At 36.0% G+C, this 14,095-nt stretch overlaps 1 protein-coding gene across 20 annotated transcripts in view; it reads left to right on the top strand.

Annotated features, from left to right (window-relative positions):
• The window catches only part of rims2a (regulating synaptic membrane exocytosis 2a), a 168,004-nt gene that overhangs the window by 38,977 nt on the left and 114,932 nt on the right, over positions 1 to 14,095 (top strand). Inside the window, exon 1 of one of the 20 annotated variants that reach the window (XM_027171513.2) lies at positions 2,471 to 3,078. The exons of the other annotated variants lie outside the window; for them this stretch is intronic. Coding sequence (XP_027027314.2) covers positions 2,957 to 3,078 — 122 coding nt within the window. The 5' untranslated portion in view covers positions 2,471 to 2,956. Of the gene's footprint in view, positions 1 to 2,470; positions 3,079 to 14,095 lie in introns of those variants that run through there. 20 annotated transcript variants of the gene reach the window in all.

The following is a 14,095-nucleotide window of genomic DNA, read 5'->3' as shown; positions in this document are numbered from 1 at the left end:
ACAGCCACAGAATTTTTTTCTATCTTATTTAAGAGACAGATGTACGATTTTTGACTCAGGTAATATGAGTGACAACAGGATCTAACTTGTTTTCTGGACATTCTATTCCACAACATTAAACGTATATATATATAATTCATTAAAAATTAAGTTTTGTCATTCCTTACTTACAAACGTTTCAATTGCAGCAATTTGCTGTTAAAGAAAGAAGAATCCACCTCTGGAGGTCTTATTATTGGAAAGTAATCAACTCTGAGTGAGTGAGAAATAGTAACATACCGTCCTGTCGTATGTCGTATATTTCTTTAGATATCACACACGCCTAACTGTAACAACTGTTTAGTAACAGAATGAGCAGTTAAATAATGCATTAGAGAAGTATTTGGTTTATTAAAATACTCTAACATATTTGTTTTAACGTCGTTATGATATGAAACATCAGAAATGTTTTAGCCTACTACCTTTAAGACCATTAATTCACGTGTCAATGGCAATGATTTATTTCCCATCAGCCCAATGCATCATTTACCAACATACATGATGATGTAGCATGATCCATTAGAGCTGTGTTTTTCTATAGTACAGTATTTTGTTCATTGCTTTTAGCTCTAGCCTGAATATATATTTACACAGAAAACAAATTTGTTTATTTTTATTATTTTTTATTTCTTGGGCTTTCTTGGGTGTCTCTAGTAATTTTTTATTACATAATTCTTTTTCTCTCCTATAATAATTCTTTTCTTGACCTACATTAAGACACACAGTGCTCTATATGGGTCATGGGTTTGTCCTTCATTGGCATCTCGCATGATGTAATAGCCTTTAGTCTACGCTTTGTGCACAAGGACACAAGGAGCTTGAGTCACTTTGTGGAAATTCTAATTTGCTGTCTGAAATTTGGCAATTTGTTGTTCATATATGATCCTCCAGTCATTGGTAGGTTACAGATCAACTTCTGATGTTATACATTGCACAGTAGTAGTTAATGGTTAGTATGAAAGTAGACACTCACGGCTTTACAGATTTGCAGTTTTTCTTAAGCATTTTTATTTTTTTTTACCTAGACTACTAAGTTTAAAAATGATACATGTATTCTTACAAGCTTTGGTTGTGCTGTCTGTTTTTATCTCTGTACCAATGCTAATCATCAGCAGCTAAACGCATAGAGTCATGATATTGTGCATACAGAAACCCATTCATTCATTCATTCATTCATTCACTTTGTACAACTTATCCAAACTACTCGGGTCACGGGGAGCCTGTGCCTATCTCAGGCGTCATCGGGCATCAAGGCAGAATGCACCCTGCACGGAGATTCAAAGATTCAAAGTGTTTATTGTCATATGCACAGACAGAAAGCATGTTTCCCTGCACAATGAATTCTTACTTTGCTGTCCACACTAAATGTCATAAGGTAAAGTAAAAAGAAAATAGAATAAAAAAAATAAGATGAGAGCAAAAAAAATAAGAGCAATAAAGCATGCCAACCCATCACAGGGCACACACACTCTCATTCACTCACACACACACTACAGGCAATTTTCCAGAGATGAAAATCAACCTACCATGCATGTCTTTGGACCGGGGGAGGAAACCGGAGTACCCAGAGAAAACCCCCGAGGCACGGGGAGAACATGCAAACTCCACACACACAAGGCAGAGGCGGGAATCGAACCCCCAACCCTGGAGGTGTGAGGCAAACGGGCTAACCACTAAACCACCGTGCCCCCTACAGAAACCCAACTGAATTCTGATTAATCATTTAACACAATAATAATTCATTCGTTAACTGAAAATGTCTGAATACTTAAATACTGCATACTAAACTTTGTTTTAAAGAAAGATCTTAAAAAAAATGATAAGTTACTGTTGCCAGGTCCATGATTTTTCTGTGCCTTTAGGAAATATTTTGGTCGAATTACATTTAAATCTTCTTTTAATTTATTTTTTTTTGCTAGGTATTTTTTCTATAATTGTTTACCATTAGACAATCAGACAACATCCTTATCCGTTTTTTTAAATTTATAAACATGATATGTAATATGAATCAACTATTATAGAACTATTATGAAATAACTGTTTAAAAACACCATTTTTTAAAATGCTATGTGATGTCCCGAACGCAAGTAAACAAGAATTATGCCATTATGTGAAAAATATTATTTATTTAAAATAATATGTCGATGTAGCACAACACGACCATAACAAACTTTAAGGAATTAGTCCCTGACGTCATGGTTAAACACTAATGCTCAGAACAGGGGTCACTGAACTTTATGACGCAAGAAACGCAAAGAACACGCACAAGGATGCAGGATCCATTCACGTATCCTGTCATGCGTTTAAACTGAAGGGTGAATTGGATAGAAACCAGAATAAGGGTTTTGTTAAAAGCGGAAAATGGATAGTGAATAGTTTTATGGGGGGAAAAAAGAAAAGTAAATAAAGAACTAAATAAAAAAAGAAGAAGAACTGTAGATTAGAGCATGTCCGCGCAGCCTTCCTGGGTCGTGTGGCACGGTGCACAGGACGCGCTGGAGTTGGAGAGCGCGCAGGCGCCGAGATGAGCCGGCGCCCACTGCGCGTTTTCGTGAGCGCTCGCGGTAACGAATAGGAGGAGTAGCAGGGAGGAGGGAGGGGTGTTGAAATCCGTTTTTTTTTTTTTTTTGGATCCTGCCCCGTTCTTGCTACTTCGGAAATGCCTCGCGGTCATCCCGGTCTTTCTGAGTCGATTTTTTTATTTGCTCGGAGTTCAGAGCACGATGATTGAAGAGCACCGCGTCGTCCAGTGCGTGACACCGAGATCAGGAAGAATACGGGACTCAAGGCGCGACGCTGCGTTGATGCTGCCTTGGAGATAGTGCGGGGGTTTGTTGGAGCGAGGCAAGGACCGTTCGGACGCATCGTGTGTAACGGGGAGGAAGAAGGAAGATAAACGTGTGCACGAGAGAGGAGGATGCAGTTTGAGACGCTGCGTCAGTTTTGCAGCTCGGTTCTGTCCCATTTTAACGGGGCTTTCACGCCGCCGCAGAACATTTTACACACGGAGCTGCTGGAGCAGGCGCTCGGCAACATCGGGTGAGCATTTCATATGCAGTTTTGCTTCGCCAGTGTACCGAGAGAGAGAGAGAGAGAGAGAGAGAGAGAGAGAGAGAGAGAGAGAGAGAGAGAGAGAGAGAGAGAGAGAGAGCGCCTGTGTGTGTATCGATCGGGAGACGCCGAACCTAGTTAATGCAGTTCAAATGCATCTGACGAAACGGTGCGGCAGAGAACCCAATTTTCCTTCTCGTGCTTACAATAAGCAAGCCGCATGTTACATTTGAATGCTGCTCCATATGGAAGGCCACTAGGATCATAACTGATTTAAACTCACACCGCATAGTTCAAATCAATAGGAAACCAAATAAACTCAACCATGTACATATTGCACAAGACACGAATATAAACATGAAATTCTTGTTTGTCTGAAATCTCCCCTCCCTTCTATCATATATATATATATATATATATATATATATATATATATATATATATATATATATATATATATATATATATATATGTATGTACAAATCACAATTGTGCTAATTGACCAAGTACACAAAGGTTTTTGAGTTGGTTGTGGAAGTAAACATGACACATGAGAGAGAAGTGAGAGGCAGGATCATTTAGTAGAACATTGTTGTGTAGAATAAAACAATCTGTAGTGTACAGCTGATAATGAACATTTTCTTGTTATTAGTCAAGAGCTAGCTAAAGCTAGCACAGAAAAGACAATATGATTTCAGTGGGACATTTGTATCTAATACCTCAAAGTCGATGACTTAATCGTGGATTGTAGCAAATATTATATACTATAGATACTCTGCAACAACATTAGCAACACAAATTTATCTGTTTTTTTTATCATTTCATAGAGAGATTCATTTTTAATTAGCTACCTTTTTTCTGTCCCCGTTAGGTTGAGAATTTTCACGTTGTTATGATTTCAGTTAACACTTCCTTTTCACCACTTCTCTTTGTCAGGATTGCTACTCTTGCTTTTTTGGGACATAATTAAGCAAAATGACTGTAATTTGCAATATGAGCATTGGGATATTGTGAGAGTTGGTAGAAGTTTTAAAAACATGCAATATTACCCATGTGCAATATGACTGTTAGCGCAACTACGTACTTGTGGTCTCTTTTTTCTTCTTTGCATTTATATCTTGTGTTGTGTATATACTACTGTATATTACGTCTTTATTTTTTAATATATTTTCATTTCTTTTTCTTTGCTTCTGTAACATAGAAATTTCCCCACTGTGGGACGAATAAAGGTATATCTTATCTTATCTTATCTTATCTTATCTTATCTTATCTTATCTTATCGAAAGTAGCTAACAGCTGAGTAGCATTTACAGCATGGATGTGCTGGATGTGAAGATGATTTCAGGGCATGACCACACATGATTTTTATCATGTTAAACAGAATAGTGTGCATTTTGAATTATGAATGTTTGCTGTTTTTTAAACCATAGTCAAGCTCAGTAACTGTAACTGGGGTAACTGAAACAGTGAAAATGTGGGGTTTACTTTATTATAATATTGCATTGTTGTTGTTTTTATTTTTTTCAGGCCTACATGATGTAATATATACATTATACATATGAACATGTGCAAAAATGTGACAATGATTGGTGGTGATAAACTGCCAGTATTTGTAATGAAAATTAAGAATTTATTTAACTGAATGAGAGAGTGAAAAATCTGAATATCTTCTAAAATATTTCTTTAATAATTTTTGTAATTCATTACCTTAATATGTAAAAGTGCAACAAATAGGTGATTTTAGTCTCTTACTTTTTCTCTTTTTTAGCCAGAAATGTTGTAATATTTTGTAAAATTCTCCCATTATATTCTAAGTGCATTGTTAACAGCATCGTTTCAACAGAACAAACTATGGTAATGTATTAATTAATGTATTGATTAATGTATAGCACTACATCCAGGCAGTTAACATAATGATATCTTGATACTACTGTTTATAACCGCTATCATGTTACTGGGTAACCCAGAAAGCATATGATATAGCAGTTATTCTGGCAGTCTAGGCACTGCATGTGCATGTGTTTTGGTTCATAAACTGTAGCTGTAGAAGTAGAACTCAATAACCCAATGGCCATAGCCAGAACATTTTTAATTCTTTTAGTCCTATTTATTGGTACTCTAAAGTGAAGGCCAGAGAACAGCATCTGAAACTCAGAACATAATATATAATGATATACTATAAAATGAGATGTATCATAGTGATATATATATATAATATATATCACTATGATACATCTGAGCCTCTCTTGGCTAATCTATTTTTGTTTGACAATGTAAGAGTTCCATACCATGCCAAAATACCAAATACAGATTCAAATTTTTTTTATGAAACAGGGTCATCATAATATCAAACCTTAAAATGCGTTTAATGTTTCTTTAAATAAAATCTTTGTATTTGTAATTTAATTAAAACTACTATTCTGTGGTGTCATATTTTTGAGGTATGTATGAACTATTTGGCGTTCCATAGCGGTGCTGCAGCATAAATGTGAGAGTGGCTGTGCTTGACAGATCACAAGTATTTTGTGAAATAGTTCTCATCATTTCTCCTATTTTCTAGACATTGAATTCATATATAGCATGCAGGATATGACCATCATTTGATATGATGTATTTTGATATCATGTAAAAAGCGTCTAAATTTGCTAAATATTCTTGGAGTTCAGGTAGATGTTTGGGTCTTGCAGACAAACACTTGCTCAGTTATTTAACCGGTTTTAATGTGCTAGTAACAATCTCTTCATGCATTTCCTCTTTTCCTCTATTGCCTTAGATTTATAAATCTATTACTTTATAGAGCATAATCGATGCAAACAAACACCAAACACCACAAAATGTGCCATGATTTACACCTCGACTTATGAGCACAATGGACGGAAAAAAAAGTCTCAGTGCTCAGTGCTCGCTTAAGTGACGTGCTTCCATTTGTTCCATTTTTTTGCATGGTTGATTTACTACCCAAGGTCCACAAATACCCTTGTGCACACATAATTCACAGAATCTTCACCCATTTTAAATGAGCACACTCAAAGGTACTGCTCTGCATGCTCAGGTTAGCCTAGCATCTTCTGTTAAAATTAATGATAAATGCCTTAAGATTTTTTTTTTCTCACTCAGGTTACTTGAGATGCTGTAGAAGATCCTTTTGAGTTGTGTGTGTGATCCATTATCAGTGTTATAGTGAAAACCCTTTAGATGTAGGAGGCACCCATTTCAGTATTTAAGTGCACAGAAGCTTAGCACAAGCAGGAGTCCCACAAAGACATACACTTTAAATTTGCACATGCATTTAAAAGCCACAAAGCCCACAGTGCCCATAGCTCCATTTCGAGCCTTTTCGATGCAAAATCATGCTGGAATAACCACAGGGTATGAGTCATATGTATTGAGTGCTATGCTTTGTCTGGAGAAGGAGATGTGTGTTCCCTCTAGGGACTCAGATTTACAACATGTCCCATGTTTTGTATGCTTGCAAGAGAGAGAGATTGTTCTCCGTCAATGTTCCGCTTTTGTCTCGGTTTTTGTCATTGTGCATGGGAGCGCCTCCTTGAACTTCTATACAAAACTCATTTTTGTTAGAGACGTCAAAGAGGAATTCAAATTGTTGCCGTTCTGTATGAAACAGACAGAACGAGGTGTTATTTTGTTTGATAAGCATGACACAGAAGCATACATGGCTAAGGTGTGTATACAAAATAAAGCTATTCTATATAAGATGAGGGTTTATTATGGACTATAGCGGTTATTTAAATTGGATCAGTTTGTCTGGGAGGCAGCTGTAATCAATTTTATTTACATATCTTACAGCAATAAAATGACCACAGAACAAGAGGGTTTTTAGTGAGCTGGAATTTTTTTTCTTACAAACACGGACGGTATCTATTAATTGTTTATAGAAAACATTCTGGAAAGTTTCATGCATATGTGAATATAAAGTTATGCTTTCGAGCTGTTTCTGCTTTTAGAACGGATCCATTAATCACTCTGTAGGATTCTTAATGATTTGATTTTATTTCTCCTTCTGAAAGGCAGCATGTGTATTAAAATTTTTGTATATTTGTATATTTAAAAAATGCTTTGAAAGCATCTATTTTACAATTTTTTACAATTAAATTAGTATCTAGGAGCATGACACTTTGTCACTGATGCATTCTCTGAGACTAATACGATGAGGCTAAACAGTCAGACATCTTTATTTCTGATGCAAGGTGACATCTGTATAGAAATTCACGCGCATGTGTGTTCGGGTGGGATGGAAATAATCAGAATAATCAGAAAATATTTAAAAAAATTCACTGAAAAACAAAATACCAACATGTCTGTCCTAGATGGAAAAAAACGTCACAGTCTATCACGTATAAAACAGGAAGTTACCACAGGTCCCAAGTGTCTTACTATGGCTTTATGTCCACAAATAAAGTCTGTGTTCTTAGTTTAACTTCATTCAGTTTGCATACGAGTCGCAAATGTCATGAAATTAATCGTATCAAAAACCCCGAAAATGCAAGAAAGCAAACTTACGGACTGAAATTTGGATTAGAAAGCGTTGTTCAGCGATACCCTTGAAAAAATATTTTTCCAAAAAACATTTTCCAACATGACTAACATACCAGCAGTCGCTGTGTATTAAATACTGTATGCACTTTATAATGTGATAAAGCAAAGGTGGTTAACACCTAGCTGAGTAATGCAGTGTTATTTAACACCCATCTAAACACGCTGCATACCATTAAGTAGAAATGAAGGCAGTAGAATTTATTTTGTACAGGAAATGCCATGCAGCAGTCAAATTGTCTTCTATTCCATCTTTCTTTCCTTTTTTTTGAAGCCAGTCCCAAAGAAGACTGAAATCTAGCTGAAATAATATGACTTGATGACTTCACATACAATATATTAACAACGTGAACGTATATTGTATAAGTTGAACCGTCACGGATGATTCATGAGGAAATGAACTCTCCATGTATCTGTTATCCTACAGGGAACCCAGAGTCTATCTCAAGGGACTCGGGATGGGGGGCACACTGGACAGGCTGCCAACCCATCACTAGACATAACCACACACTACCATTCACATTTAGACAATTTAGAGATGCCAATCAGTCTACAACGTTTGTCTTGAGAGGAAACCAGAGTATCCAGTGGAATCTCCTAAAACTCTGTTTGCATAGTGCAGGGGTGCAAATCGAACACTCGGAGGTACGAGGCAAGAGTGCTAATCACTAAGCCTCTCGCAAATTCCACTCGTAATAGTGAAAATATTTGTAGAAGCATGATACACTAGAAAGAAATGGAAACTACTCAAAAGCCAATTGATTTAAATGTGTTTTAAAGTGACTTCATCTGTCACGGTGTGTTTCAAAACATAACCTATTATTAGATTTTATTAGATTTTGCTATATTATATAACTATTACAATTTAAGAGTATAAAAAGCTAGTTGATAGAGGGAAAAAAAAATCAAAATTTCTAGACATGGTCATGGCTGAAATGTCTTCATAGTTCTACAGTTTTATGAAAATCGTGCTCTTATATCGCTAAAAAATGAGTAGAGGTGATCTGAGACGGCTCCGTAGTGAACAGAATGTGAGGATTAATGCTAGGCCTCTCTGAGCTTGTTTCAAGCTAGGATTGTGCCTCTTTACTTTATTAAAGCCAGGCCTCTGATCTGTGTCAAAGCCCGCTCTGTCCCTCAGTCTAATGCACTCAGCTCCTCTCTCCAGACTCATGCATTATGCATTGTTCGCCTTCTAGTTGCTCCTAATAGGGGCTGCCATCCATCCGTCGAAATACTGAACTATACGAATCGCAGGCTGAAAAACTGCTGTACTGGACACTAGATGCCCTCAGGATGCCCAGTGTAGTACAACATTTTGGAGCTGAGTGGCAAGTAAGAGAGAGGGGTTATAAACTTCAACAGCAGATAAGATCTGGTTTTAACGGTTGATGCGAATTCAAATCCCGCGACTTCGAATCACCACGAGTTATATCAGTAGGTCATTTCGAGATACTGTTTATTATTAGTCATTGAAGTTTCTTTAAAAGTTTCTTTAATGTCAGATTCAGTATCTTTTTTGTGATTTTATTACACAGCCATGATTTAATCGCAAGCTTCATTTCAATGTTATACTTAAATGAATTATGTTCAATGCAACGACAAAGTTTAAGCTTCGGAAAGATGTAAACGCAAGGTTTAGTCTAGTCTTGTTTTGTCCACAAATACAAAACTAATAAAATAAAATAAATACATAAATGAAAAGGTTTTATATTTGGCATCCATATGAGATCTTTTTATGTTTCAACCCGGAATATGAAATTTGTTGGAATCCATCCCAACAGCACCACCACTGGTTGTGAGATAAATACACTGTATAGTATGCAGAACGAGACGGGGGCTGATTTCTTTGTAGCTCACTCTGTTGATTGTCTGTCATGACAGGTGTTTAAACAGGCTGATATATTTCTGTTGCAGTTAAAAAGAATTCACATTGAAACACAATCTTAGGTTTAATGGTATGTGAATGAAGTGAATTATTTATTCTTTGTCATTTTTTCCCTAAAATGCCGCAGGAGAAGACCAAGCGCACATCGTCTAATCAATCGACAAATGATAGTACAAAGGACAGTATTGTTGTTTCTGGGATGAATAAACATGAATAAACAACAGTATACCAAGGGGAATGCAAAAAATCTGAAAGTACCAAGGTTGTACATGTGAATTTGCCGATTTTTATTCTTCATTGCCCGTAGCATATGTTCAAAGAATTTGTGTGAATTTTTTCTTTATTTTTTGCTGGAAAAAACAAACAAAAGGAAACTGTTTGCCGAAGCAGTGGCTATGCTATGAGCAAGCTTTTCAAGACCACAGCATCCTGGTGTATCTTCAAAAAATTGTTTCTTCGCTGCAAGGCCAAGTGTTTTTTTTTTTTTTTTAAAAAGAGGAAAGAGAACATACAGTATGTGATGAAGAATTGCACAGAATGACATTTGAATGAGTGCTCAACAAAATAGTAAATAGTTTTAGGCTTACTGTTGCTTAAATAAGAACAAACCAATTCCTTGTTAAGAAAGAGTACGCTCAGTTGCGACCATAATTTTGGCATAAATCTATACATAGGGAAGAAGTATTGATATTTATTGCTGAATAATTTGAATAGAGTTTCAAATGAGACTGTATTTTATCCTTTTATTCTCCTCTGAAATATTTAAATCTTCATTTATTTCTATCCGTCATACATATTCCTGTGAGTGTGAGAGAGAAAAAGGAAGAGGAAAAGAGAACAGATAAATCAGAATTGTTCGCTCTTAGTGCTAGAATATCCCCTATCGCCCTGGACTTACTCTCGTGGCCATATCACCATGGCAACGTTGTTTAATCAATCTGGTGGATGATGGGTAATCCCTTCCATCTAAGCGAGACAGAGAGCAAAGGGTGATAACTTGTGACTAAAACAATAGCTGAGAAGGATTTTGTGAAAAACTGTGGGTTTTTCTGGTTTATTAAGAAAATAAAGGAATGCAAAGAAATAAATGTGTGATTTAGCTTCTCATAAGATGTCAGATTTAAAATAAAGTTGAACTAAACTAAAACTAAATTTCAATTATTACAATTAGAAATTTGATTGGAAATCCATTTATTAATGAATAAGTTTCTTCTTCTTCTTCTTTTTCTTCTTCTTTAATACTTTTTAACAGAATGTCTATGAGACATTCATGAATGAAAGCATCATTAGCTTATGATAGAACAGTTACAAAGCACTGATACTGGAGGCTCCATCCAAAAATGTCTCCTTACAGAATACATGACAATATCAATGACTGAAAAAAGTTTAAAAACGATGGAAAATTGCTGTTATAGAAAATGAAGTGACACCAATATTCTGACCAATCAGGTACAACAGTGCCAAGGTCGATTTATTTTCTATAACAGCAGCTTTTTTTTTTCTTTTTTCTTTTTTAAAATCATTCTTAGTAACATTGTTGTTTTGAAAAACAGAAATCTGCTTTTCCTGCCTACACGCCATTAGCCGGCTTGTGGATCTAGAAGAGGCGAGAGTGTAAGGAGTGTGTGAGGAGAGTGTGTGGAGGGAGCTGTGAGGGCAGGCAGGCAGAATTAAGAGCTCAGCTTTGTCGGTCTCCGAGGAACAGACTGGTGCCAGAGACAGAACATAGCGTTCATCTCCACAAAGCCAAGGGATGAGCACAGTGTTTGTTGTTGTTGTTTTTTTTTAAGGTGGTTGTATATCTGGGGCAAGAAGCTAAGATGGAGAGAATCTGAGCAACAAGAAAATGGAGAAAAATTTGATAGTGAAGAAGAAAGAGGTGCAATGTTCTGACAAGAATGTGAGAACTGAATAATCAGGCTCAAGCCCTAGAAAAGATTATTTACTTTTTTTTGGGTAGAATTTGAGGGCATAAAAGAAGAAAGCATTTTAGTACTAGTGTGCATAATTATCCATTGTTATTATGGTATAAATACAAACACATTTAAATATGTCTAATGTTAATATATAATGTATAATTATCCTTTTCTACTGTGTTTATTATGTTCTGTAAAGCTGCTTTGAGACAATGTCCATTGTTAAAAGCGATATACAAATCAAATTTAATTGAACTGATTGAATTGTACTCATAGATAGGTATTTGGCAGCTAGCTTAAATGAAAATGAAGCATTTACATTTACACCATTTGGCAGAGCCCTTATCCAGAGTGACTTAGATTTTTAGAATTTCTTACAGTCTAAAACCTTAAAGGCAGGGTCTCCGATTTTTGAAAGCCAATGTTGACATATAAAAACACGGCGTCTTAAGTAAAGTCTGCCGCATAATCACAGATTCGAGTTTCCCGAGTCAATAACTCCTGAGCTAAACGCTGTTACCAGCAAAATGTGGTTGTAGCTGCCTCTCTACATTACTATGATAGAAAAGAGGTGTTATTTGTGTAGTAACAGCATTTAGCTCAGGAGTTATTGACTCGGAAAACTCCAGTCTGTGAATATGCGGCTGGAAAGCTGATCCTATATTAACACGGGTTCTACTACTTGCCTTATCGTAAGCCTTTCTTTGTTTTCTTTCTTTGTTTTTATCCTCCATGTCAATGTTAAAACCGCTTTCTGCTAATGTCACACATGCGCACTGAACTCGCTCTTCGCACATATTGACAAGCCCCGCCCCTTTCTGCTCATTGGCTACACGTTTGTTTGTTTGTTTGTTTTTTTTATTTTTTTGGCCCGACTCAGTTTTCTCAAGAGCATTTCTCAAAAATCGGAGACCCCTCCTTTAATAATAGATAAATAAAAACTTGGTAATTAGAAAATTGTTGAAATTAAGTTTAGTATAAGCAATGAAATCACATCTTTGTTGAGAAATAATTTTTAGGGAAATTATATTCAATAATTTCTTAAATCTGACTGACCACATATTCCTTTTTTAGTGATTTGTAAAATACTGTGTTTTTTCTTTACAACTAAAAAAGTTATCATTTTATACAAACCCTAAGAGTGTTTCCTCTAAAATGGGAACTATCCTCTTTGAAAGAATATACAGGTTATTGGTACAAATACAAAATTGAGTAGATTTTGGTTATAGCGTCATTTAGATGGGAAAACGTAAGCATGAAAGACTTTACACTAAACATTGAGAGAAATTTCCAAAAATGGAATGTAAAGAAGGGATTCAGAAATAGCCTTGCTTCATTGCAGGAAGAAAAACTGCCAGAATTCACGATTTGCTTTTATATCTGGAGCAATATTCTTAAATCATTATTACATTCTATGTGTTAGTTTTTGTTAGTTTTGAAATGGTTTCTTAAAACCATACTGTTGTAGATCATAGGAAAATGAACGGATTCTTTATTAGCCAGGAAATATAATTGCTCGTGTTTCTTTGAGAATCCCACAGCCACACCAAACATGCTAACTAATTTATGCTTGACGGATACGCAGTGATGTGAGAAAGCGCTTGGTCAAGATGGTGTAATCGTTCTTGATGGTGTAGTCATGCTGCTTTGGATGTACTGTGCGGTGCGTTTTTGCTCGGTTTATCGTTGTCCATGTGAAATTCCACAGCCGTTGGATTCCAAAATCAGACTAAAACCAGCCAGAATGTGCAGCGTTAACAAACAATTTAGGGCAAATACATACTTCGCCCAACCTTAGGGCAGTAGAAAGTGAAAATTTAAAGTAAATGAAAAAAAAAAATGAATTTTAGCTTTGGCTTTCAGGAAAAAAGTCTTCATAATAGCCGTATAATCAGTATATGTGTAAAAGCCGTATAATCAATATATGTGTATAATTGTTTAAACAGAATACTTTACAGTTCTCTTATTCTGAATTTAGATAAATTTCGCCCAGGATTGGAATACAAAAAAAAAAAAGAACAGCTGTGAAATCTGATTCAAATACCTATGGCCATGTATGTGTGTAAAGAAAGCCCCATAACCTCTGTTTCTGTCATACAGAAAGAAACACAGTAAAAGAGTGACTGTGAGGAATCTCTCACTTGGGACATCTGCATTCTTTCATGGTCAGTCAGTGTGACTGAATCCCTGAGAAGACGGAGAGTGAGTGGATGGTTGGAGGAGAGAATTAACGTCACAAATAGAAACGATCTAGTGCACCCTGTGTTTATCTGTTTGGCTCAGGTGTGAAAAGGAAGTGTGTATTCATTTGAGCTGGAAATGGAGTTTTTGTGTGTGTGTGTGTGTGTGTGTGTGTGTGTGTGTGTGTGTGTGTGTGTGTGTGTGTGTGTGTGTGTGTGTGTGTGTGTGTATCTTTGTAAGAAAGCGAATTATGAGTAGACCGATTATATATCTGTGACATGACATGCATTGTGTAGTGGCTGTCTGATATTTTCTTTTGTTCACTGTTCTCAAATCTGATTGGACGTATTGATTCTGTGTCAGCTACAAGGAAATGACACTTTACTCATTTACCTATGCCAATGCTATATAGCAACATATTTATAAACATGTTCATATTCATAAGAATAAAATTTGCCATGACATA

This window comes from Tachysurus fulvidraco, chromosome 25, assembly GCF_022655615.1.
Source record: "Tachysurus fulvidraco isolate hzauxx_2018 chromosome 25, HZAU_PFXX_2.0, whole genome shotgun sequence".
Taxonomy (NCBI): domain Eukaryota; kingdom Metazoa; phylum Chordata; class Actinopteri; order Siluriformes; family Bagridae; genus Tachysurus; species Tachysurus fulvidraco.
This window is presented reverse-complemented; position numbering and strand designations above follow the sequence as displayed.